The sequence below is a fragment of the Lepus europaeus genome, chromosome 6 (genome assembly GCF_033115175.1).
Source record: "Lepus europaeus isolate LE1 chromosome 6, mLepTim1.pri, whole genome shotgun sequence".
Taxonomy (NCBI): Eukaryota; Metazoa; Chordata; class Mammalia; order Lagomorpha; family Leporidae; genus Lepus; species Lepus europaeus.
Window position 1 is genome coordinate 65,808,262 of NC_084832.1, and position 27,423 is coordinate 65,835,684.

General features: G+C 46.8%; 1 protein-coding gene and 2 pseudogenes across 4 annotated transcripts in view; 1 reads left to right on the forward strand and 2 right to left on the reverse strand.

Moving 5' to 3' along the window:
• The window catches only part of ATP7B (ATPase copper transporting beta), a 76,307-nt gene that overhangs the window by 9,943 nt on the left and 38,941 nt on the right, over window positions 1-27,423 (reverse strand). For all 4 annotated transcript variants that reach the window (XM_062194251.1, XM_062194254.1, XM_062194252.1 and 1 more), the window contains exons 5-16: window positions 26,399-26,562; window positions 23,313-23,474; window positions 19,159-19,235; window positions 16,104-16,278; window positions 14,763-14,996; window positions 14,131-14,222; window positions 9,333-9,460; window positions 9,084-9,238; window positions 7,884-8,018; window positions 4,709-4,903; window positions 2,354-2,536; window positions 1,013-1,181 (exon numbers count right to left, since the gene is read on the reverse strand). In XM_062194251.1, the coding sequence (XP_062050235.1) occupies window positions 1,013-1,181; window positions 2,354-2,536; window positions 4,709-4,903; window positions 7,884-8,018; window positions 9,084-9,238; window positions 9,333-9,460; window positions 14,131-14,222; window positions 14,763-14,996; window positions 16,104-16,278; window positions 19,159-19,235; window positions 23,313-23,474; window positions 26,399-26,562 (1,869 nt within the window). The remainder of the gene's footprint in view (window positions 1-1,012; window positions 1,182-2,353; window positions 2,537-4,708; window positions 4,904-7,883; window positions 8,019-9,083; window positions 9,239-9,332; window positions 9,461-14,130; window positions 14,223-14,762; window positions 14,997-16,103; window positions 16,279-19,158; window positions 19,236-23,312; window positions 23,475-26,398; window positions 26,563-27,423) is intronic.
• LOC133762548 (nuclear transport factor 2-like) lies at window positions 8,584-8,956 on the reverse strand (annotated as a pseudogene).
• LOC133762549 (hsc70-interacting protein-like) lies at window positions 23,722-24,803 on the forward strand (annotated as a pseudogene).

Sequence of the window (27,423 nt, forward strand, 5' to 3'; positions counted from 1 at the left end):
CCATCCTTATAGGATCCAAATTAAAATTAGTGTGGTGAACACAGGGGTATGAGTTAAAATGGGGCACGAGGAGTACGTGTGCTATGGGTGAAAATGTTAGAAACACGTGAAACACCACGTGCTGTCTTTATCTGCCTTTACAGGTATCTGCGGATTGTTCTTTATCTGGGATTGAACTCAGCTAGGAATTTACCCAGACCCAAGGCAAGGCCTGACCAGATTCACGAGTGCTTGGTTTAATGACCCCAGGTGAATCAACAAATAACCACATAAGTCTATTTCTAGACATATTTTAAAAGTACACCTCTTGAAAGGCCAGGTGAGTCTCTCAGCTGCCACTTCCTATAAGCGAGTGCCAGTGATGGAGGAGTCCTGCACTGACCAGTCCCTGGAAACTCAAAGGAAGGTCACCTTGGGGTTTGCAATTTCTCAAAGGTGGCAGATAGCATCTAATAACATCAACTATCAACATGCCTTAGGGAAAAAATAACATCAACTATCCACATGCCTTAGGGGAAAAAAAATCCTAGGCCCAAGGTTTTAAAGTTTTGAGTGTTTTGCACCCTCTCAAGCTGATGAATACCAAGCCTTCCTTAGGCGAAGAAAAGCAGCCACCACTCAAGCAGTGTTCTTCTAGGACCTGCACAGACCACTTCCCTGGCCTTTCCTGTCAGTTCTGTGCATACTACAAACCCCAAAGTCTGACAGAAAGTTACTACCTGTCTACTTTGGCAATTTAAGTTACCAGGAAAATCAAAATTATGGGTCAGCTAGGGCAACATCAATGAACTTATGTCATGCACTACCACAGCATCAAAAAGCATCAAAATTTAGATGCATTAAAGAACACAGGGAGGCAGGTGTGTGGGGTGCCTGGCCCTGAGCCACCTCTCTCCCCAGCAGGGTCATCCCGGCAGGCAGGCCGGGCATGGTGTTCTCTGTGGTTTGATTGCCTCCACTCTGACCCAGCTGGGACCACAGATCCAGCAGCAGAGACAAAGGCTGGGGATACCTTTTTCTGTAGGAAGGGAGCCCAGCCTGTTCACGTGTCCGGATTGTTCACTAAGCAAGCGATCGCTGTGGGCCAGAAGGCCTTCCACACTGCTAACTTTGCAGCCGATTCCACAGCCTGGCACGGCCTGGAAGTCTGTGCAGTATCCCAAGGTCTCTGTTCCAAGCTCCTGTGAAGGCAGGAGAGGGGGAGAGGAACCAGAACATAGAGAAGAGCGAAGCAGGAGGGAAGCAGAGGAGGCAGGCCAGGCAGCCAAGGTGAAGAGTGAGACAGCCGCACAAAGCAGGAATCGAGAGAGAGCGGAAGGAAAGAAGAATTGAAGGGAGGGTTAAGAGATCAAGTGTCAACTCAGCCATTATTTTTCTCTCATGTGATACAGATAGTAAAGTTATTAAACTGAACAAGATTAAACTGCTTAGGATCTCTCCCCAGTGGATGGCTCACATAGTAGATAGGGAAGGCAATTTGCATCTACACTTTATATTCCAGGGGTGCAGCTACCAGACAGGACAGATGATTTGTAGGTTGCAAATAATTCCATAGGGATAATGGAGTCAGTGGCAACAATTCTGCTTGTGGATGAAGGCCACCATCAGGCCTGCAGGGGGACAGCAGACGCAGGCAAAAAAGCAAATGAAGGATGATTGGGGGCAGCATAATTCTGCCTGACAGGTCGGGGGGTCGATGTGAAATGCAATCTGATGTTTTCCAAGGATAAAATGCAAAAGGAAGGTTCTGGAAGATCCCATCCAGAGAGACTTGCCAACTTTTTTCAAGGTATCCAGATAATCTTCCTACATTTACTAATAATGGAATATTCTCAGACCATTTAAAATTTGTCAGGGCAAAAATCAAATACATTCTACTGCCTCTATATTCAGACTGAAAACACTTAGAAGAGGTCCTTTCATGCAGAGAGAATAAAGGAGGGAATGCTGTACCAAGGGTCATTGCGGCTTATGCCCTGTGGAGTGGACTTCTCGCTCTCTCACTCCAACACCCCCGCTGTGTGTGTCTCCCCCTAGAGAGCATGCTGGCATTGCGGCTTATGCCCTGTGGAGTGGATTTCTCCTCTCTCACTCCAACACCCCCGCTGTGTGTGTCTCCCCCTAGAGAGCACGCACTAGAACTGAGTTTCTAAACACCTGTCTTGCCCTGACTGTAAACTCCCAGAGGGCAGAGTTTAGGTCTCACGTTTTGGTGTCCTGAGCCCAGATGCTCTGCAAATGAACTGTAACAAGGGTCGACGGAGCCCCACCTCTACCTTCTCCACAGGGGCCAGCTGAGGAGCACAGGAAGCTGGGAAGAGGGTGGGGCAGAGAAATGCTGGGATCTGCATACCTCTTTACAGTATTTGGTGACTGCTATACCCAACGGGTGCTCGCTGCTGGCCTCCGCAGTCCCCACCACAGCCAGAACCTTCCTGAGGGGTAGTGTGGCCATGTCAACAAGCAGCAGGACCCGCAGGACTTTGGGGACCCCATGGGTAATGGTGCCAGTTTTGTCAAACATCACAGTCTTTATCTGCCAAAACAGACAAAACAAAACCACATCTCAGTGACTACATCACAGTCCACAAAGCCTTCAGGCAGTGCTTCACCCAGTCTCTCTCAGGCAAATAACAATACTTCTTTATGACTTCCTAACCTAACCCTCTGCAGTCAACAGTGGTTCAACAACGCCAGCTGCAGAGAAACTGTCTCCCTATCTGCCCAAAGACATCTACACGGCTTAACCTGACCAGGTAGATGTTCTCACTGCTTGTACAGGAGATGGCATGGCAGTGTCCCAGGGACAGCAGCACCATCCACTTGTCCTCCATTGAGGCCAGGAGTCAGGCCCGAGGGTCTTCCTGACTTCCTGTGCACTGCTACCTGTGGAGCCGTCACTGCCCGCCTCAGTGGAATAAAGCCTCACACCGAGCTCAAGCAAGGCGTGATCTATTCTATGGCCCTAAGCACAAGTGACCAGATTTAAATCTGTGCCACTAGGTCAATGGCAGCTTTGCACCAGTCCCCATGTGTGTGGCCAAACAACAGGCAGCAGCCGGCTACACTTGCACCTGCTCTTCCATGGCCAGTCACTTCTCAAAGTTCACTACTCCCTGAACCACACATTTCCCCAAACCCTAAGGTGAGCAGGCTGCTCTGCTTAGACAGCATGGTTCTCCTGTTAACAGCAGACAGTACATTCAACTTGCTGTGTCAACCCTGAGTGCCAGCCTCTTCCTCAACCCCAGTAACTGATTTTCCTCCACACGTCCTGCCTCCCTTAGACCTTCCAGTCACCTCACAGAGGTGTACCACACCCCTCCGAGATTCCTCATTCTCAGGGTGAAGTTCAGAATCCTTTACTGAACTTTCTAGGCCTTTGTAATCTGGCCCCTCCCTCAACAGCCTCATCTCAAGTCTCTTTCTCTCGGTGACTGTCTTCCAGTTCCCTATTTATTCACTTAGCAAATAACCCGGTGCTTTCAACATGCCAGGGACTGGGTTAAATGTTGGGTGGGGTAGAGGGCGATGGCAGGGAAAGTTCAGTCCTGATTTACGGCACCCGTGACTCAGCAGCACGCTCTGCCCAGGTCCTTTCCTATTCCTACTGCTGGAACATTCTTCTGCTGTCTGTTGTCGGGCTAACTCTTCCCAACTATTACGTCTCAGATTAACCTTCCTACTCCCTCCCCTGAGCCCCTGTTGCACTCCTCACCAGAGTCTAACACCAAGTCTAGGTTCAGCCTCTGTCAGCGTCCTCACAACATCTCCCGCTCTCCTGTGATATTGCTGCTTGCTTACTCCGTTTCTGTCATTCCCACTACACTGCAAGCTCTTTACAGCTGGGGGCCATGGCCATCACCAAAACCTGGCACGGGGCCCACACACATGAAGTGCTCAACACTGAATAAACACACAGAAGTGTGGCCGGCCAAGGTTGGCACGCTGGTCAAAAGGGAGATTCTTCATGAAACACTGTAGCTCACTAATCCACTCTCCATGACTAATCCCATGGATGCGGAGTGAGTACTTTCCTTCTGCCTGAATGTGTGGTTGTGAATTCTTGTGAGCTGCAGGCCTTGGGGCAAGTCACCTAACCTCCTCCTGCTGCGGTTTTCTCATCTGTACAATGGGAACAAGCATCTACCACAGCACTGTTAATGAGGTTACATGACCATTTATAAACAAATTAATTATATGACACTTAGCTGCTGCTCTCATTCCCAGGCAGTCCTGGCTCCCTAGTGTATTTAATTTAACACTGCTGTCCTCAGGTCACTCTCAGGTTTTCCTGTTAATATGAACTAGCAGTGGGGCTGGCGCTTGGCATAGTGGGTAAAGCCACCACCTGCAGTGCCAGCATCCCATATGGGCACCGGTTCAAGTCCTGGCTGCTCCTCTTTTGATCCAGCTCTCTGCTACGGCCTGGGAAAGCCATAGAAGATGGCCCAAGTCCTTTGGCCCCTGAACCCACGTAGGAGACCCAGATGAAGCTCCTGGCTCCCGGCTTCAGATCGGCCCAGCTCTAGCCGTTGTGGCCACCTGTGGAGTGAACCAGTGGATGAAAGGCCTCTTTCTCTCTGCCTCTGCCTCTCTAGAGCTCTGCCTTTCAAATAGATGAATAAATCCAGCAGTAAACAGAGTTCTTTGCAGAAGAGTTCTTAAAGCCTCCATGGAGCGTGGGCGAGCCTGGCAGGGGGCTGACCTTGTGGGCCATCTCCAGAGGCTTGCCTCCCTTGATGAGCACGCCATGCTGGGCAGCCACCCCAGTGCCCACCATGACTGCTGTGGGTGTGGCCAGCCCCAGGGAACAGGGGCAGGCGATGCACAGCACTGTGATGGATGTCTGGAACGCAAACCGGAGGATGATCTCTGTCTGGGAGATATGCTTGTTGGGGTTCTGAAAAGAGGAAAGAGACAGAGGCAGGTTGTGAGTCCAATGAGGAAGTGCACCGGATTCTCATCACAGAACATTTCAGTGGGGTAGAGGGGACTGAGAAGGTGTGATGAGCTGGGGTTTAGGACACGCTATTGTAATTTGCATTGCTGTGGTATCACAGTGTTCACCTCTGTGCCACACCTTAGCTTTTCAAAGGGATCCCACAGGCTCCCCTCCAGCAGGCACTACAGGAGCAGAGTCATAACCCCTGAGAGGAGAAAGGGCACACAGCCTGAAGTCAGACCACGTAGACCCATACCCTGGCTCTCAGTGCCTGTTTCCTTACCATTTGGTAAATGGAAATGATGGTACCCAGCTCACAGACTGTTGTAAGGATTAAATGAGAGAATACACATACAAACTCACAAATACACATGGTTCAACACCAGGCACAGGAGAGGCATCAAGGAAAATTGTTACTATTACATTATCATTATTTTTATCATTATGAAAGTTTTAAACACAATGAATGAGTCTTCAAGATATCTATCCTAAGGTGATAATCACACAAGAGGGAAAACTTACAAAGACATTTATCATAGTGTTTTGTTTTTATAATGGCAAAAACTGGAAACAACCAACAGAGGACTGGTTAATTAAACTGTGGCTATGGTGAGCACAATGCAATATTGTGCAGTTGTTGGAGGACACCGGTTACACAGCATTTCAACAATACTACAAAGAATGTGCACCAAAGTGGAAAAACAGTTACTTCTTGTGATATAATTTGGAGCCATCTTTATTTTTTCCATATTCTTTGTTGTTTTCTTTGTAAACCCAAAGCAAACAAACAAAATACGGGTCTACTTTTCTGACACTTCACATATTATTTGTATTCTGAAATCTTGAATTACTTTGGTTTATTTTTCAGAATGGCTGTTGGCTATGGACTATAATCAAGAGATATTACATTCACTTAATTATAGTAAAAAGTATGTTTTCTAAATCAATACAAACATTACAGTCTCTTTAGCTTCCACCTACTCTTTATTTCTTGACTTTTAAAGGCAGGATTCTAAATAAGGCTTATTATTAAAGGATCATTTAATTTTCAAATAAATAACTGTGTTTACGTAGAGAAACATGCTGTTCAAGATATAATGTGATTTTTAGAGATAAAGATCATGTCATTTTTAAATCCAGTAATACTTGTCCAAACAACACCTGGCATTTTGGTGGGACTGGGTAGACCTCTAGAAGGGACCATGAACCTTTGCCTACACATGGTTTTTGTATAGCAGAGTGATGACAGCGTCTGAAAGGAACATGCAGTACCTCATTTGCCAGCATCCTCCCTGATATTGCAGACAAAAACAAAAGAAGCCAAAGTAAGACAGAAAGGCAGGGAAGAGCAAAAGCCATATATTCCAACTTGTTTAGGACTTGTTTAGTCGTCTCATAGCCACACACTAATGTGCTGTTCTCCCCAAAAAAAACAAGTGCTGTGAATAGTCACTGGCAAATTCTAGGAATACAGCTGTAAGTTACTCTAAAAACACTATGGTCTTCTTAGAGATCAGAAAGCACTTAACTTGAGTATTTTTCAATTTAAGATAGGAAATTTATGGGAGAAAATGTCTTCTCAGTCAGTCATGTGCAACTTAAGAGTTCATGACATATCTCTATGAGCAGAAATTGTTTTATAAAGAAAAAAATTGGGGGTTGGCACTGTGGCACAGTGAGTTAAAGCCCTGGCCTGCAGTGCTAGCATCCCATATGGGCACTGGTTCAAGTCCTGGCTGCTCCACTTCCGATCCAGCTCTCTGCTAATGTGCCTGAGAAAGCAGCAGACGATGGCCCAAGTCCTCGGGCCCCTGCACCCATTTGGGGACCTGGAAGAAGATCCTGGTTCCTGGCTCCAGATCAGCTCAGCTCCAGCCACTGTGGCTTTCTGTGGAGTGAACCAGCGATGAAAGACCTTTCTCTCTCTGTCTCTACCTCTTTCTGTAATTCTATCTTTCAAATAAATCAAATAAATCTTTTTTAAAAAAGAAAAAACTGTATCTATATCACATTTGTAGCTTTTTATCCCATGGCTCTTGGGTGAAAGAAGCATTATATTGGATTAGCTATGAGACAAAGTAAAACACTCCCTGGGTAGCTTTTAGGTACTGCTCTAAGGGAGCTGTTGGCTTTTTATGTTTATTGAGGCTTCTCAATCCAGGTACTACAGACACTTGGGGTCATTTAACTCTTTGTGGTAGGGGCTTGTCCCTGTGTCTTACAGGATGTTTGGTAGCATCCCATAATATACAAAAGCAGCACTCCCCGTGTTCTGAAAATCAAGTGTCTTCAAGTCATTGGCAGGTTGTTCCTGGAGGTGTAGTGGGCAAAACAGCTCCCAGCTGAGAATCACTGATGTACACAGTTCTAACTTCTTGAGCAGATAACTTTTTTAAGGGATGGACTATATTTTCTACTTAGTTTTCTGAAGTTTGATTAAACAATATTTCTTGAGATAGTATTTACATTCACTTTTCTAAAACTCAAAACCATTTTACTGCTCACATATAATTATTAATAAATATTATTAAAAAGCTAATAGCATCATGTGGGAAGCTAGGAGGTTGGAGATGACATTGGTGGATCTAGAGAACAAAAACTTCATTTTTCTACCAAGCCATCGAAACTGTGAAGTGACCTCAAAAATGGCCAGTGCTGTGTATTATAAATGCTTTAAGTGTTACAACTGAGAGCCAACTAGTGTCTACAAAAATTACCTACACAGAAAGCAAAGGGTATCTTTAATGCAAACCTGCAGAGGTAGAGTGACTGTCCTACTATGACTTAGACTTAGATTTTGTTGCCAATAAATGAAGCAAGCAAATAAAATGTAATGGATAATTAACGCCCAGTGAACCCAAGAGACTAAAGAATAGGACTAATAGCAACAGATTCTTTAAAACACAACAACCATTATTGCCCAAGACATTCAACTTACAGGAAAGTATTTCTGAACAACACCAAAATCGATAAAACCGATTATGATCCATACCACCAACGTCAAAGTTGAAATGATGATGATAAAAGGGACAAAATACCCACTGAACCGGTCAGCCAGTTGCTGAATGGGTGCCTATGAAAATAAAAGAACAAGATCACGAGAAGTAACAACCCAGGAAGAAATAAAGCACCACAAATACAGATAAGGATTAGGATTCTATCACCCTTTTTAAACCACATATACTAACCAATAGCTAGTCAATAAAACTGTCTGATTCTACAGGACTCTCAATAATATTTTTAAGAAACTTTTGTGGTATTATTGTATCATGAGGCTTTGAAACACCTGAACAAATCAATATCTGGGCGGTGAGGCAGCTGCTTTCTTCTTCACTTCTTTGAGTTACTAAAACAACTTGTTTGTAGGTTAAAAAAAAACAAAAACAAAAAAACAAAAACAAAAAAAAAACCAACCTTTTGCATTATTTAAAGCTTCCCAAGGCATGCACTGGGACAACACAAACTTCTGTCGGATGCAACTAGAATCCAAACATCACACACAACACCTTAGTGGCAGCAGTGTACTGTGTCCACGCCCACCATGGCCCTGCTCGTTTATGTTTGATGTTTGGAGCATCTGGAGGAGTGTGGAAGAGGAGGGAGGAGGAAGCAGCGTTGAATGCCTGGCTGGAAGGAGGTCAGTCGAAGTTGTGCAGGGCAAGCCTGAATATGTCATGGGTGCAAATCCAAGCATCGTTGATAGGAACATCTGGTGGAACCCCACGACAGGGCCTTCATCAGCCTTCAGCTGGCCACAACTATGCTGACAATGCCGCTATCTGGCATGGGCTGATGGTCCTGCACCATGATGCTGTGCTGGATTTTCTAGAAGGGAAGGCTAGACAGCTTCTCCACCATGGCAGTTTTCTCTTGGAACTGTTGTCCTTCCCACATAAGGCACAATGCATCAATGTAAACTGCGCCTAGTTGAGTTCTGTCACTATCAAATAACTGGTAGTAATGTTGAATGAAGCTGGATCCAATCTGCTCCCAAAATGGCTTGTCTTCCATTGTGCAGTGCCACCAGGCCTTGAGACCCCAGGGGCTGGCACAATGGTGGTGGCGGCAACCCAGCACGGTCTGCCTAAATCCTTCCTAAAATGAGGGTGCTGGTTAGTATTTTATGTTTCTTCATTACCTTTGACATCTGAGCCTCTTCTACCAATCTCACAATCTGAGCTAAAGTAGTATCGTTGCCCACATGGGTGGCTGTAATGAGTACAGAGCCATGTGCGTTTATAGACCCAGCAATCACGATGCTTCCAGGTTTCTTAGTGACGGGCATGGCTTCTCCTGGAGGTAGAGAAGAAAGACGACCATCAGCATTCACATGGCCTGGCAACTGCCATGATGCCCACCAAAGGGAATGTGAACCAAGCCATCTAACCTGTGATGAGGGACTCGTCAGCCATGGTATTGCCTTCCAGCACTTTCCCATCCACAGGGAACTTGCCCCCGGGGACAACCTTGATGATATCACCCCGCTGCACCAGCTCCATGGGTACTTGCTCCTCTCTGCAACAAATGCACTCCAGTCACACATATGGCAATCCACAGCTCACCAGGTCAGGTTTTAGAGCAACTGTTAGAATAGCGACATCACTCTGCTGTCCCTCCATACTGCGGGTTCCACATCCGCAGCCAACTGTGGACTGAAAGCATTAAAAACAATGCATCTGCACTAAACAAGTACAGGTTGTTTCTTCCCTAAACCACAGGGTAAGTACTATTTACACAGTATTTACACTGTGTTGGGTACACAGCCCTTCTGAGGCCTCCTCTCTGCACCCTAGCGATTCATCTCCCAGGGGGTCTCCCACGAGGCAAGAGAAGTCTGCCCAGAGCTGGAGCACCACTTCGCTTTAGAAACAGAAGGTGCCTAGGACTAAGGGGTAGACTCCTCCTCCAGCATAACCTCATTACTAAGTTTTAACCTCGCCCCATATGGAGGGATACTTAAAGGAGACAGGCATAAATGTCCAAACTGGGCTCTCTTCTAAGAACTCTACTCACGAATGCTGACCCCTGCTTAATCTAATGCTGGATTTCTCCTTTGTTCTGGATTAACCACGTCTTTCTACCTCTGAACAACCTGATCAGGGTGGATGGTCCTTTATGAGAGTTAACATGGCTCCTTCAGGATTTACTGCCAAAAGCATTTCTTCTTCAGGAGCGAAGGCTTCCCCATCTCCAGTCCCAAACACTGAATGGTAATAACCTTAACTGTAGGACAGGGTCTGGGCTTTCTGCTTAGTGACTTCAGCTTGAAAAGCTCCTGCCAGCAGCTGTGTGCCTCACCTGCTTCCTCTTCTCCACTCTCCTTCCGCACCAATCAGAAGGGGCAAGCGAAAAGCCTGCAATGGCCACTGGCCTAGATAAAATTGGTGATTTTGTTTTCTACTCTGGTTAAACAGGAAAGAAAACTCCAAAGTGGCAGAGTGGGGACCAGGTCACGCTAGTCTTTTACTGTCAAGCACACACATGTGTGCAGTATGTTTCGCACACTGCCTGTGATGGCAGCTTCACTCACTCAACTAGACAGCATGTGAGTACCTCCATCTTTATATCCCAGGATTCCCTGAGTGCACTGGGGGCAACAGCCAAGCCAGTCTAGGGGATCAGGACAGGCTGCCAGGGCATGCGGCATCCAAGCTGAGACCTGAGGACAGTAAGTCAGGCCAGGGGGAATCTGTGGGCAGGACAGCCTCTTTCTGGAACATTCCAGTGGTGAAGAGATGCGGAGGACGACAAGAGGACCTGGAAGATGCTAGGTCTCACTGCCATCTAAAGGAACTTGAGAGGCTGGCGTTCTGGCGCAGCAGGTTAATGTGCTGCTTGCAAAGCTGTATCCCTAATATGAATTTTCTGTGAAGTTTTTGAGACTCTGTAAACAACTGGACTTGTGCTTTCTGAAAGATCACTAGCTTGAGTGCGGGAAAATATTTTGAAGGAGATAAGGCTGGAAGCAGACCAGCAAGGAGGGGACTGCCGCAGTGCTTCAGAAGGAAGACCAAGGTGGCCTGGACAAGCGTGGTGGCGGTGGCCATGGTCCTGAAGGTGGAGAAGTAGAACCAAGAGTTCTCGGGCCAGGAAAGGGAGGAGCCTTAGAAGATGCCCAGGCTGTGCCCCAGGAGCTGGTATGAGAGGTGGCATTCCTGAAACCCACAGACTGGGGAAAGAACAAAAATGTGGAAGGGGCAGGGAGGGAAATGGGGCTGGGCCTCAGTCTCTGTGAGCCACCCAAGAGAAAGGCTGCAAGCAGCGGGTGGGTCCCGGGGTCTGGAGATAGGTTTGGGAATGGGTTCCACGTGCCAGTCACTCAGGGCCCTGGAAAGATGCCACATCCCAGTGATGGTTTGTTACCCACAGCGACAAAGGGGCCAACACTAAGACCTCGGGGAGCAGCCATAATTAAGGGCAAAGGAGAGTGAAGAAAACCCCGGAGGAGATGAAGTAGCAGCAGAAAGGGGAGGAATAACAACATGCCAGGCAGCACGATCCCTGTAAACGCCCCATCCCCCAGACTGGGGTAAAGAGAGAAGACAGGTGTCCCAGGTAGAGGGCCGGAGCAGGGAGAGGCCCAAGATCTACTGCACCAAGCCAGCTGATGTGGGAAACTCCAGTGGTCCTCAGGGGGCACTACGGACCTCTCTACAGGGGCAGAGGCTCAGACACAGGAGGGCAATGCAGGAGGTAAAATGGATTGGGAGGCCTGGCACAGAGCACAAAGCACAAACCCCTCAGGAGAGGCCTGTAACACAGCAAGCCGGGGAGCAGAGGGAGGGAATGACCACGGGAGAGGGGGGGCTGTGACTATGGGTCCAGAGCACCCTGTCAGGAGGGTGGGCAGAATAAGCACCCTGAACTGTGTGACAGAGGCATCCATGGATACATGCCAATCACACAGCCCACAGGAGGCAAAGCTAGAATGGACTCTGGTCTTCTGCCTCCCAGCTTGAAAAACCCTGCCATCCTGTTGTGATGGCAGGAGGCAAACCTTCAAAACGAGGCACCACCTTTGGAGAAGAACTGAGTTAAGGCAGGTGCATCCCACGTGGCTTTGCCTTTCAGCTGGTTTGTGCCTTTGGGCAAAGATGCCCGTCTCCTTGTGTTCAGCTCACTGGAGCAGTTCTAAGCAACTGCAGCCCAGGCCAATGGAGCAGTTCAGTCTGCAAAGCAGAGCCCAGCAAGACTAGTTGGAGAAAAGGCGAGTTAGAATGAGTGTGGCTGCAGGCGGTTTTGCTTCTCTTCTGCATATGCCCTTTCTCAAAAACGCTCATGGCATTAATTCACAGAGAAAGTAAAGTGAGCCAAGGTGCAGAAACACTGCAAAGCCACTGAAGCAGCCAAGTGTGTGGGAGACCCAAGGGCAGGTGGGGACAGTGCAGCATGGTGGCTCACAAAGGGCACTGAGCCCAACGCCAGCTCTGCCATGTCCACCACAGACTTTGGACAAGGTGCTTCACCTAAGAGAATTATAGAATCTTCCTAATGAAAATGGAGAGAATGACAGTACCTACCTCACAAGGAAGGCATCAGGATTAAATTGGACAATGTGTGTAAGGTGCTGAGTAGTAACTGGTATCATTACGATTGTGATTATGATTTAAAAACTAGCATCCAGGGGCCAGAGCTATGGTGCAGTGGGTTTAAGCCCCAGCCTGCAGTGCCAACATCTCATATGGGCACTATTTTGAGTCCCGGCTGCTCCATTTCCAATCCAGCTCCCTGCTAGGGAGCCTGGGAAAACAGCAGAAGATGGCCCAAGTGGGAGACCGGGAAGAGCTGGCTCCTAGCTTTAGACTGGCTCAGCTCCAGCTGTTGTAGCCATCTGGGAAGTGAACCAGCAGATGGAAAATCTCTCTATCTCTCTGTCTCTACCTCTCTATGTAACTCTTTCTTTCAAATAAATACAATAATCTAAAAACAAAACAAAACAAAAAAAACCTAGCATCCAGAAAAAAAAGATCAGTGCTACTACACTACTGTCAGCAATGCCTCATCACCTTTTCACTCACTGGTCAGTTACTTGCCAAGGGCTGCTCTGTACCAGCCCTGGAGACTCTGCAGGGCAGCCCTTGAGAGGCCTGGCACTGAAAGAACACAGCTACCGAGACTGGTGCTGGGGACAGTGTGATGGACAGGCAAAGGCACAGTGGGAGAGGGACACGGAGGCCTATCTGTTTCAACAGCAGGGGAGTCTGAAGTCGGCATCACATGGAAAGGTAGAAATCAGCAAAGACAGAGACACTGGAGACCTTTGGGAGAATCAACAGAGGCCCAGGAGGAGGCGCCTCTCCTCCCACTGGGGCAAGAAGGGAGTTGCCATGGGAGAAGGTGTGCTGTGTAGGGCAAGGGACAGGAAACCCACCAATTCCCCATCCAGTGGCTTCTGTTTTCAAGACTCCGAGGAGAAATCAGTTTTCAGGGGAGTGTGGTAGGGATGGAGAGATTTCAGAAACGTAAGGAAGACCTGAAACAATTATTGCCCAGAATATGAAAAAGAAATAAAAAATGTTAACACAGAAGACTTAATTTATAAGAACATGGACTCTGGTGACCCACAGTTTGGGTGATTACCCAATTCCACTACTTAAAAGCTATATGACCTTGAGCCAGCTGCCAAGCCTCTCTGACCTCAGTTTCTTACCTATAAAATAAGAGTCATTAAAAGTCGTTTCCTCTTAAAGGGCTGTGTGTGTGTGTGTGTGTGTGTATGTATGTGTGACTGATTAAATACAAAGAGCTTAGAATAGTGTCTGTCAAACAGTCAAGGTTATGTAAGTTTCCAGCAAGATATAGAAGATAAGCACTACTCCCCTTTTTCTTTCTTGGCAAGTTGAAGCCTTCTCTCTGCCTGCCTGAATCCTCGAGGTCTCACAAGGCCCAGTCCCAACACATGTTCTCGACCACCATTAGCCTTCCTCTTCTATTTCCTGGGACACTAACCCCCTATGTTCTCATCTGCCCTTTGGCATACACCCCACCTCCAACTCTAACTCCAACTCCTGCTTGTGTTTCAACATCTAAATGTCCTGTTTACATAACACTGAGAGGTAGGATCTTTGTGTGTGTCTGCCAGCCCTCACAAGGGCTAGTGCACTGTAGTACACAGTGGGAGTTTGATGCATATTACACAGGCTGACATAAGTTGATTTCAGGCACTTCTGATGAACAAAACCCACCTGATGATTAAGTTGTCCTCACCAAGGGTTACAACGGTGGCCTCTGTGGCTTGGAGAGACATGAGTTTGGCAAGGGCCTCTGAGGTTTTGCTCTAGGAAATAACCAAAATGTAATGAGAGCCATCGTGAGCTGAATGTTCACACCCAGCCCGACACCCACAGTGTAAGAGAGAAAGCAGCTGCAGACATAGCTGTTTATATGGTTCAGCTTTAATTTGCTATGCAATTTAAGTCCCTCTCTTTTATAGAACGTTACAACGCGAGGTTTGGTGAAGAGCTTTAAACACAGCATGACTGAAGGTGGAAGGATGGTTTGCAAGACTGATAAAGTCTATACTCAGTCATGCACTGAGAGACCTGTGGGCTCCGACCTGAAGTCCAGGGTTCTTTCTTTCCCTTACACAATGCCCCTGAACAAAGGTTTTAATAATTAACCAGATTAGCTGGGATTTCAGAAGTCGCAACCAAGTTGGAGATTAGCGACCAGAGCACCTAATCATATGAAGGTTTCATATTCCTTAAGGGGTTCTCTAGATCGTGTACAATTAGTAATTCTAAACACGGTGCTCAGATGAACTGAGATTTGTATCACTGAAAGAACAACTCTTTACTTCACCCAGAGCTGCAGTTACCTTTGCCACGTGTTCCAGCCACCGCCCCAGGGAAATGAACACAAACAGCATGGGCGGCGTGTCGAAGAATGTCACAGGGCTCCTCTCGGCCTGCTCCACAACTGCAACCACCAGGATGATGAGGGAGTAGACGTAGGCGATGCTGGTGGCCAGTACGATGAGCACGTCCATGTTGGCCGACCTGTGTCTCAGAGACTTATAGGCCTGAACATAGAAATACCACCCACCGAGGAACTGGAAAACAAAGAATAAAGGTGGAGTTTACAGAACAACCAGAGGCCCCTCAGGACGACAAATACTCTAGGTTTGTTCACAATTTTGATGACATTGTTTTTCTGTGATGATGTCTACTGGTCACAGAAACAATCAGTCGAGGGTGTGTGAGAGCCTCAAAACTGAGAGCACACAACAGAAATGTCCAATAGGCGAACTGTGGGGACAAAACAGGATTCACTTTACTGTGGGCCATGCCATGCAGTCCCTAAAGAGAATGTGCTAGATCTACACCCAGTGCGGGAATGATGTCCATCATACATGGGTAAGTGAAAAGCCAGTTACACAGTGTATCTCATTTAGCCTTTGTCTGTATTACATGATGGACGTGTACAAACTCAGGTGTGTATTTTCTCCATATGGATGAAGACTTGGAAAAATACATGCCCAATCATTAATAAAACTGTAGCAAGAGTGGGGAATGGCACTGGGCTGGAGGTGGGTATAACTAGTGAAACAGTGTTTTCCTTCTTTCTTATACTTCAGTATGGCTTGAACTTGTGGCAACATTATACTGGCAATTAAAAAGAAAATATAGGAAAAAAACAATTTAGCCCACAAATTCTTGCCTCCAAATAGTCCTAAACATTCCAACATGAAGTGAATTTAATTTTATATTCTAAAATACAGACGATTCCCACTACTTCCTTATTGTCACCACCAGGGTACATATTCTATGACATCCATCTCTTCTGGATTATTATTTACTCAAAGAACTTATGTCATTCCAGATGGAACACTCAAGTTCATACTCCAGGTTGATCTAGCCACTGTCTCTAAAACAAAAGTAAATTAAGCTAAGCAGTAAGCAAACTGGGGGCACACAGGTTCACCAATCCTTGTGGCAGGCAGCTACTATTCAGGTAAAGTTCCCAACAACTGGGCAACTAACAGTGAAACCAGGCCCTTCTTAGTCCCCGGTGCTGGAGGGCACACCTACCCCTGTCCCCTACACTGGTCACAAGATGGAGAACGTGGGGGGAACTAGCAGCAACTATCTGGGGCAGTTCCCATTGGTCACACACTGATGTAGAGAGCAAAGGTTTGCCCAACCTTTCCAGTACACACCTGGACAAATGTACACAAGATAAAGAAGATGAGATTCAGAATGGACAGTCCTGGGATGATGTTGTGGTCCAGGATCATAGACTCGTGGGGCTGATTGCTGGGTATTAACATATAGATCATTAATCCCATAACAGGGATGCCAAACACCAGGCTGCACAGGAAAGACTTCTTCCACCTGGAAAGAAATTGAAGCAACACAGACATCTTAGACCAGGCTTGGCACAGAGACTGAGGGCCAGTTCCCTCCTGAGGACTGTTTAAGACTTGTTTTTTGCCACATCTGGGACAAACCACCAGTGCTACAATGCAGGAACATAAAAGGTCTACACATGGCTGCAAGGGTGTCCCAAGAATGCTTAGGCCCAGCCCTCACCTTCACACAGCTGACAGGTTACCCTCACTTTATACATGAGGCAACTGAAACCCCAAAGAGGTTTAACATTCTCATTCTACAGCTCTCTATTCAGAATGAAATCATACAGTAGAACCCCAAAGAAGGAAATGGATACAAGTAGGATTTTATTAGTAGTGTAAGTGTACTATTCAATTGTTAAACATTCAACTTTTTTTTTTTTTTTTTTTGGACAGGCAGAGTGGATAGTGAGAGAGAGAGAGACAGAGAGAAAGGTCTTCCTTTTTGCCGTTGGTTCACCCTCCAATGGCCGCTGCAGCCGGCGCATCGTGCTGATCTGAAGCCAGGAGCCAGGTGCTTCTCCTGGTCTCCCATGCGGGTGCAGGGCCCAAGCACTTGGGCCATCCTCCACTGCCTTCCCGGGCCATAGCAGAGAGCTGGCCTGGAAGAGGGGCAACCGGGATAGAATCCGGCGCCCCGACCGGGACTAGAACCCGGTGTGCCGGCGCCGCAAGGCGGAGGATTAGCCTGTTAAGCCACGGCGCCAGCCAACATTCAACTTTTAAACAACTACTTAAAATTGAGTCAGTGGGAACAGTGAAGCTGTCTTGACAGACACAAAAGTCTGAAACTGGGGGTCATGTATGACAGCTGTGGTCTCCTATTAGCTGTAGCCTCCATGAAATTTCAAATAAGCAATCGTGGAACCTCTTGTGAAGCTTAACATGGCCAGAAACCACCAGCCTGCAAGATGGTTTACACCCTTGGGCTGTTGTCCAAGGCCCTTGGAGAATCACTCAGTGGCTTTCCAGGTTCCTCTTCTGCACTCCAGGCACACCAATCAGACCAAACCACAGGACTCCCTGAAGACCCTTGCCCTCTGCCTCCAACCCCATCTCCTTCAGCCTAGCAAACTTCTACTCATTCTCTGAGGCTCAGATCTTGTATCTCCTGCTTGAAGGTTCGCTAAACTTTCTAGAATCTACCTGAATCAGTGCTGTCATTTTTCACTCACGCTTTCCAAGCCAGACTATGGCCCCTTCTGAGATAGGGATGGCATTCTATCCGTCCCCAACACTTGGCACAGTGGCCTGACAACAGCACTCTTTAAGTTTGTTGAATGGCTGACGCCGCCATAGCTCAATAGGCTAATCCTCTGCCTGTGGTGCTGGCACACCAGGTTCTAGTCCCGGTCGGGGCATCAGATTCTGTCCCGGTTGCTCCTCTTCCTGTCTAGCTCTCTGCTATGGCCTGGGAGGATGGCCCAAGTGCTTGGGCCCTGCACCCCATGGGAGACCAGGAGAAGCACCTGGCTCCTAGCTTTGGATCAGCGCAGTGCACTGGCTGCAGTGCACCTGCCGCAGCGGCCATTGAGGGGTGAACCAACGGAAAAGGAAGACCTTTCTGTCTCTCTCTCTCTCTCACTGTCCACTCTGCCTGTCAAAAAAAAAAAAAAAAAAAAAAAAAAAAAAAAAAAAGCTTGTTGAATGAATAAGTAACCATCTGAAACAGAGGAACCCAAGGCATTTGATTCCCAGTCCATTTTCTTTCACTTGGCCATGATGCCTGACCTCGGATCCTATTTCTAGAATCCACGCAAATATGAGTAGAGTCTGAAAATATTGTAACAGAAAAAAAAATTGGGGCTGACAGTGTGGCTTAGTGAGTAAAGCCGCTGCCTGCAGTGCTAGTTTCCCATATGGGTGCCGGTTCTAGTCCAAGCTTCTCCATTTCTGATCTAGCTCCCTGCTATGGCCTAGGAAAGCAGTGGAAGATAGCCCAAGTCCATGGGCCCTTGTACCCGCATAGGAGACCGAGAAGAAGCTCCTGGTTCCTGGTTTTCAGATCAGCCCATCTCTGGCCATTGTGGCCATTTGGGGAGTGAATCAGCAGATGGAAGGCTTCTCTGTCTCTCTCTGCCTCTCCTAACTCTGCCTTTCAAATAAATAAATAAATCTTCAAAACGAAAAGAAAGAAAAAAAGAAAAAATCTAAGTGCTGTCCAATCTGCTAGCCACCAAACTCATGTGGCTATTCAAATTAAAATTAAAGTTAAAAACTCAGTTATGGGGCTGGTGCCGCAGCTCAATAGGCTAATCCTCTGCCTGTGGCACTGGCACCCCGGGTTCTAGTCCCGGTCGGGGCGCTGGATTCTGTCCCGGTTGCTCCTCTTCCTGTCCAGCTCTCTGCTGTGCCCTGGGAGGGCAGTGGAGGATGGCCCAAGTGTTTGGGCCCTGCACCCGCAAGGGAGACCAGGAGAAGCATCTGGCTCCTGGCTTCGGATCAACACGGTGCGCCAGCTGCAGCGGCCGTTGGGGGAGTGAACCAACAGCAAAGGAAGACCTTTCTCTCTGTCTCTATCTCTCACTGTCCACTCTGCCTGTCAAAAAAAAGAAAAAGAAAAAGAAAAAAAAGAAAACTCAGTTATGCCGTTACATGAGCTGCAGTTCAAGTGCTCACTAACTGCACCTGGTTTGGGTCAGATGTAGAAGGCAGACATCATCACAGAAACTTGTATTGAACAACAAACACTGTTAGGAAGGTACAAGCAGCTCATCCTGGTGGAAGGTTCTCTGGGAAGCCAGAGGCAACAGAGACACCGACAAGCCTAAGAGCACATGCATAACATGTGTCATGCCATTGGGCCTAGGTAGAGGGAGACACTTAGACAAAAGCTACAGAGTATCTTTTGTGTTCTACCTACTGCTTTATTTCCACCTTGTGGTCCAAGTGGTGAGCATTGGGGTTTCTCTGGGCCAAGGAAGCATGAAAGCCAATTTCCTAAAAAGAGAGGGGTGGGAAACAAGGAGGAAGGTACTTGGTTAAAACATGCATTGGTACAAAGGACCTTACAGCTTTGGAAACTAGAAAGTAAATCTAAAAGCATACATAAGAATGTAGGGGTTTTCCTCTCACAATTTCTTTACCCAAACAGCCTCACAAGCATCCATCTATAACTACACCACCATCGAGGAGGTGGCCTCACGGGCAATTCCTGTCCCCTCTGTTGGCAAAGGCAGAGGGTTCTGAGAAGACAGCTTTACCAGGCCCCAAACCTGATCATTACTAATTTAGAAACTCGGATTTTTAAATTATATGTTTCTATTTAATTTTTATTTTATTTATTAGAAAGACAGAGACAGACTGAGCGACTGAGATCTTTCGTTCACTGGTTCACTCCTCAAATGCCTGAAGCCAGGAGCCAGGAATTCAATCCAGTTCTCCCACATGGGTGGTGGGGACCCAACTATTAGGGTTATTACCTGCTGCCTCCCAGAGTGTGCATTAGCAGGAAGCAGGAATTAGGAGCAGAGCTGGGACTTGTACCCAGGCTTAGAACTTGAACTCTGATCTGGGATGTAAACATCCCAAGCAGTGTTTTAATTGCTGTGCCAACTGCTCACTCCCAAACCCAGAACTTCTAAGTTAAAGAATTCAAAACACCTGAGTGCATGTAGAAGCTGAAATTCAGAGAGGTTAAATACCTTGCTCAAAGCCACAGTGTTATGAGAGAGCTGGATCCAGGGCTCAGGTCTCCAAGCTTCCAACCAGGCTTCTTCCCATTAGAGCTGAACTCAGCTCCTTCAGTATCCGGAAGCACAGCTTCCATGGTAGCCTGACAGACACTGACCTTAGTCAGTCTGTGCTTTGCTTGTGGATTAACTCAAGTACTCTGCCACTGGGTCAATCTGACATTCTTTATGAACATACGCAGACAAAAACTGCCAGGAAATGTCAGTCAGCACAATATAGAGCGGGGGCCCAGAACTTTGGTGTGCTGGGACTTTTACATAAAAATTAAAAGTTATGGTGGGAGAAACTAATTGAGTCTAATTGCACTAGAAAAAGATGCCCCAGAGATGCAAGCATGGAGGCTAGACATTGCAATATCTTCCAATAAGGACAGAGAGGATGCTCAGTAGGCTGGGTAGTGGGGGTAGAACAATCAGAGAGGTTAACTGAGACATGTTACTTGGGGCTCTCCTTCCTGTTTACAGCACCAGCTGGACTTCTTGGCCTCATCAATGCCATTTCACTACTGTTCTTTAAGATCTGTGATGCATTAGAAATAGAAAGGCTGCTGAGCTTGGGGTCTGGGCTTGAATGCCACTTGTGCATTGGGGGAGTGAGCTAGGGGGCCAGTGAGCACAAACACTTAGCTAACCTCTCTGAGGATCTTTCCTCATTTGATAGAATGGCTGTGTTATCTGCCAACGGTGATGCACTGTATTGTTAGCATCATCATCACTCCCCCATCAAAAGCTCTGCTGTGCCACACAACAGACAACATCTTCTTGACACACATGGAAGAGAAAATGAAGGACAGGGGCCAGCATTGTGGCACAGTGGGTGGAGCTGCCCCTTGCAACAACAGCTTCCCATATGGGCGCTGGTTTGTTTTGCGTCCTGGCTGCTGATCTAGCTCCCCGCTGGTGGCCTGGGAAAAGCCACAGATGATGGCCCAAGTGTTTGGGCCCCTGCCATCCATGTGGGAGACAGGATCATGCTCCTAACTCCTGGTTTTAGCCCGGCCCAGGCTGTTACGTGTATCTAGGGAGTGAGCTAGCCGGTGGAAGATCTCGCTCTTTCTCTCTGTAACTCTTTCAAGATAAATAAATCTTTAAAAGCAAGAAGTAAATAAATAAATAAAGGACAACATGACATTAAACCTGTTACAAGACGTTTCAATTCAAAGCAATTTCATAAGTGGTAGTTCTCACTAAACTTTATTTATCCTTAACATTAGCTGTTACAATTAATCTTGTTTAAGTTTTCACTGTCAGATCACCAAAGATGTTTATATGATCTGTTATAGAACAGACTTAAAAAGGAAGCAGTGTGTCTGTGGATTAACTGGGGAGAGAAGAGTGTGCATGAAAATTCCAATTTTTCAAAGCCTAGTAACCAGGGAGCAGGCATTTAGCCTATAAGTAAAGACACTTGCATCCCACATTTGCACTGCCTGGGTTCAAGTCCCAGCTCCAGCTCCTAACTCCAGCTCCCTGCTAATTTAACATCCCAAGAACCAGTGGTAATGTCTCAAGTAATCAGGATCCTGCTACTGACGTGGAAGACCTGGAATGAGTTCCTGGTTCCCAGAATCAAGCCTGGCACTGCAAGATTGGGGAATGAACCAACAGATGGGATCTCCCTCTCTTTGTCTGAGATGCCAGGGGGGTGGGGGGTTGGAGAAAGAGCTAAACTTTCCCACAACACAGACTTACCATAGTCAAAAAATGCAATATAACTATTTCCAATGCTAACATTCTCTTTACCTCCAGATACTTGGTAGACATAAATAATACTTTAAAATTATAATGAAGCAACTTAACCTTAAGTACCAAGTATATTGGTGTTTTTTCAGGAAACATGAGATTAAATCATAATTTTTTTGAAAGTAACTTTTTTTTAAGATTTTTATTTATTTATTTGACAGGTAGAGTTACAGACAGTGAGAGAGAGACAGAGAGAAAGGTCTTCCTTCCGTTGGTTCACTCTCCAAACGGCCGCCACGGCCGGTGCTGTGCCGATCTGAAGCCAGGAGCCAGGTGCTTCTTCCTGGTCTCCCATGTGGGTGCAGGGGCCCAAGCACTTGGGCCATCCTCCACTGCCCTCCCGGGCCACAGCAGAGAACCGGACTGGAAGAGGAGCAACCGGGACTAGAACCCGGTGCCCCTATGGGATGCCAGTGCTGCAGGCGGAGGATTAACCAAATGAGCCATGGCGTTGGCCCCTGAAAGTAACATTTCTGTATTTGAAAGGCATAGTTACAGAAAGAAAGGGAGAGACAGAGAGAGATCTTCCGTCCACTGGTTGACTCCCCAGATGGCTGAAGCCAGGAGCTTCATGCAGGTCTCCCATGTGGGTAGGGGCCTTAGGACTTGGGCCATCCTCTGCTGCTTTCCCAGATGCATTAGAAGGGAGCTGGATATAAAATGGAGCAGCCAAGACTTGAACTGGTGCCCATATGGCATGCCAGTGCTGCAGACTGTGTTAACCCACTGCACCACAGCACTGGCCCCTATAATATCTTTTTTTTTTTTTTTAAATTTCCTTATTTATTTGAAAATCAGATCAATAGAGAAGAGAGAGAGAAGGAGAGATAACTAGCTAGAGATCTTCCATCTGCTGGTTCATTCCCCAGATGCCTGCCAATGGCCAGGGGGGTTGGGCCAGGCTGAAGCCAGGGGCTTCATCTAGGTCTCCCACATGGGTGGCAAGGGTCCAAACACTCGGACCATCTTCTATTGCTTTTCCCAGGCCATTAGCAGAGTTGGATCCAAAGTGGAGCAGCCAGGACACGAACCAGCACCCATATGGGATGCCAGAATCACTAGCTTTACCTGCTATGCCACCAAGTTGGCCCCAATATGTCTTTTTTCACACATCTTTTTTTTACCCATTCACTGATATTTGCTCTCAGATTATTTGATATCTATTTAACTTCAAAAGCTTTTTTTAAAAAATCAAAAAAAGACAGAGACAGAGAAAGAGAGAGCTCCATCCACTGTTACATTCTCCAAATGCCCATTATTGCTGGGACTGGGCCAAGACTGGGAGTCACTGAAGCCATTCAAGTCTCCCACATGGGTGGCAGGAACCCAATCATCTGATCCATCACTGCTGCCTCCCATGGTCTGCCTTAGCAGGAACCCAGTTAGGAGCTAGAGATGGGTACTGAACTCAGGCACTCCACATGAGATGCAGGTGTCTTAACTGCTAGGCCAAATGCTCACCCTCACAGTTATTTTCCATGAAAAAGTTGAAGGACTTTAGGTAATTTTAATTTTTTAATTTTGCTTAGCTAGGTTTTCTCATTTTTCTTCAATGATTATAATTTTTAAAGAAATGACCTACCTCAATAATTTTCACAATATCCCGGGGACCAATAATTTCAGGATCAAACTTCACGTGCGCTTTGCTGGTGGCAAGAGCCACAGAGGCGTAGGTGATGCCATTCGTCCTTGTGAGATTAGACTCTATGTTGTGAACACAGGAAGCACAGGTCATCCCTGTGATCTGAAACACAGGACAAAAATCCCATGCAGGATTGAGAGAACCTACTAAAGACACTTCAGGGAATCTGGGGGACAGGCAGCCACGAGCCTGTCCCCCTCACAGAACCTTTCCAAGACTCTGGATTCCCACCTCCAAACCCCATGTACAAGAATCTCACCCCCTCCCTTTCTATGTGGTCGTGATGAACCACTGCCCCGGCCTAGAACCAGGCCACAGCTGCATCAGCTACACCTGCTGCCTCCTCACCATGGACCTTCACAAAGTGAGAGAGCTTTGGGCCTATGAGAAATTGTCTAAGTAGGATCTGAGCGTTCAGTACAATGAGGAAATGCGCTTCCTGAGAGAGTGGGTAGATGGCATGGTGGGGAGAGAGGGAGTACCACCTGCTATTCACAAAGCCAAATCAGAAAATACCAAGGAAGAAAAAGTAGCAAGAAGGTGGAGGAAAACATAAAGACAGAGGAGCCATCAAGTGAGAGAGAAGTGGTGAACTGAATTGAGAGAAGTAGTGTAACTGAAGATTGAGAGAAGTAGTGTAACTGAAGCCCTCAAGAAATGGGAGATTAAAACGTAGAGATAATGGAGATGACAGATCAGACAAATGAAAAGAGGCTGGCACGGAAGCCCTAGATGATGGTGCACTGCAGAAAGTCACTGACTTGCTCACAGATGCCAATGAAGCTAAATTCTTGCTTGGCCATTCTGTATGCCAAGAGAGGCAGAGTCATCATCAAACTGCAGAAGCTGAATGTTGCCATCTGAGACTGTGACAGAACCACTGAAATAAATCCTGATCCAGTTTAGTCCTCCAAGTGGTAAGAGAAAGCATATAGACTTCTGGGCCATTGGGAAGAAGCAGCCCATGATCCATCCTTGCCTGTTAACTGGATTATGATAAAGACACAAGGGCAATGATGAAATAAGTTCAACCAAGGGCCCAGAAAATTGCAGAACATCAGGGGAAGTATGAGCAAAAATATGATGAGCCAGAAATCAAGGAAAGAATGGAAAGAGTTAAGAAGGTTCAACAAGAACACCAGGAGCCCAGAGGGAAGAAGCAGCCAGTGGACAATCAGGAGCTCAGTGTGGCTCCTCTCCAGGCCCTTTCCCCAGGGGATGTCTGGTAATTTTCCAGGAAGAATGCCTGGAATGGTAGGAATGCCAGGGCTCAATGGAATTTTTAGTGATCCAGAAGTTCTTGCAGCCATGCAGGATCCAGAAGTGGCCTTCCAGGATGGCCCAGAACCCAGCAAATATGTCAACCCCAAGGTTATGAATGTCATCAGTAAACTGTCAGGCAACTTTGGAGGTCAAGCATATGCCCTCTGACAAAGCCCTTGCTGGGGGCAGCTGAGATTACCTAATGGAGGTCGCAGTGATACAAACCAGTGAACCTCTGGCCTCATCAAGACAGCTGGGGTGCTGGGAAGATAATCCCTACCCCTCTGCAGGAAACACAGCTGAAGCACTTTACAGTAGTGTGCCACTTGGGTATTCATTCAGATGTTTTCCTACTGGGAATTACAAACCTTAAACTTTTTTTTTTTTTGGGGGGGGGGGCAGAGTTAGAGGGAGAGGGAGACAGAGAGAGGGAAAGACAGAGAAGTCTTCATTCTACTGGTTCACTCCCCAAATGGTGAACCGGCAAGGGCTGGGCTGGGCCAGGCCAGAGCCAGGAGCTTCTTTTGGGTCTCCCACGTGGGTGCAGGGGCCCAAGCACTTCAACAACACTCTTGGTGCATGTGGACCCACAGGCTTGCAGCGAGGACGGCCCCTCTCACGGGCCAGCTGGCTTTGCCCCTCAGCACACAAAGGGCTTGCTCTACAGAAGAATGTGGCCTTCTGGGAGCTCAACGTGCCACTCCTGTCCTAACGCTTTTTCTTCAAACATTTACTCACGCTAATGATAGTGACTAAGCACCTCAGTAAAACAGCATTACCCAATTCTTTGTGGGTTTCTCCTAAGTCACTCTTTATGTACAAAGAAGTTTGTACGGAAAGTGCTTTTGAAAAGGCACATTATGAATCGTAACAAATGACCTGTTTTTTCAACAATAACTGTTGACATCTGAAGCTGCTAATGGGGGGAGGCAACAGAAACAATGCCTCACCACCCACAACACCCTGGTAATAGCCAACACCCTGGGCATTCATCTTAGACTGAGTATTTTCGTATACTTTTGTCATTAGTTACTTTGTGCCTACAAACAAGCTCTCTCCATCTGTGTGTGTATGTATTTGCAAGGCAGAGAGACAGATGGAGACAGCTCCCATCTGTTGGTTTACTCCTGAAACGTCCCAATAGTCAGGGTTAGGTAAGGCTGAAGTTGTGGGAGCCTCAAACTCAATCTGGGTCTCCCATGTGCTGTCAGGGACAAAACAACTTGAGCCATCACTGCTGCCTCTTGGGGTACACACGAATAGGAAGCTGGAATGAGAAACAGAGCCAGACTCAAATCGAGACACTGTGATGTGGGATGCAGGAGTCCCAAGTGGTCTCTTAACTGCTATGCCAAACTCCCACACCTGATAATGGTGCTCACTACCACACATATTCTTCTGTTTAGTTCTCTTTAGGCTTGAATGACTGTGTTCAGATGCCATAACACTGAGGGTAGCCCACCATTTAATTCTTCTTTCTGCAATTCTCCTGCAAGTCCCCATTGTTTCTTCTTTGACACACCTGACGGTATGTGGAAGGATTCCTTCCTCTGACTTATTGACATAACTGCCCTTCCCTCACAAAATGAAGGGGTCAGTGGTGTTGGCTTCAAAGAAAAGCCAACCAAAAACGCAGCAACAACAACAACAAACAGGTTACATTCAAGATGGGGGACATTTACTGATCACAAAGATGGCCACTGTTACAACACATGGGCAAACTGTCTGAGACCTGCATCCTTTTAGGCAGCCAGGGTACTTACAATCAACTCGATGTCGCCGTCTGAGCCTGTGGCGTCCTCCATGACTGTGGCCTCAAAGCCTAGGTCCTGGATGAGCTGAGCTATCTCGGGTGGCTGGATGACCTCCGGGTTATACTTGATCTCAGCCTTTCCTGCCATCAAGGCAACCAGCACAGAGAGAATACCTGGAACCAACAGGTCACGGTTGTAGCACTCTGGGCAAGGCCTCTGAGATGACCTGGCCAACATAATCTAACAAAGAAAAACTCTTCCCAGAAGCCTTGGAAACAGTGGTTCTCAAACTCGACTGTGCTTAGCATGGCTTGGGAACATTTGTCAATGTTAACACAGGCCCCTAATCCAGACTAGTCAAATCAAACATCATTTTGTATGAAAACTCTTAAGGTAATTTTTAATAAGCTGCCAAGTTTGAGAACCACTATTCTAGAGCAATACTTCTCAAATTTTACTGGGCCTGTGGATCACCTTGTCAGAATAGATTCTGACTCAGTCAGTCTGGGATGAGGACTAAGACTCTGCCTGTGTACCTGGCTCCCTGGTGATGCAATACAGTCAGCTCATGAACTACAGCGAGTCAATCATTAGAAGACACCAATGGTTGTACACACATCTAAGCAAGGGATGTAATCTGCTACTATCAACTATTATTACAGAAAGGAGATACTATACGTTTACCTCCAACTCTGAAATTTTTCAAAAGTTGTTCTCACTCCTTTTCAGTTTCTAATGGCTTTCAGGAACAAAATGGAAATCTCACAGACTACCTTGGTAATAATATTATGTTAGCTTATGGGTATCAAAAGAGTCTCATTCAAATAAATGAAAGGCATGATATGCTTTAGAAACTCTGCCAGGAGTAATAAAAATGAGGCATTCATGAGGTGCATAAGCATAAGGACTATGAGATTACAGGCTAATTTTAAAAGCAACCAGTCCCTGGATGACAAACGATCTCCTTGAACACCTCAATCTGAGAGTATTCTAGAGCTCCAGGAAGCTATAGCATATACTGAACAAGAGGCTGG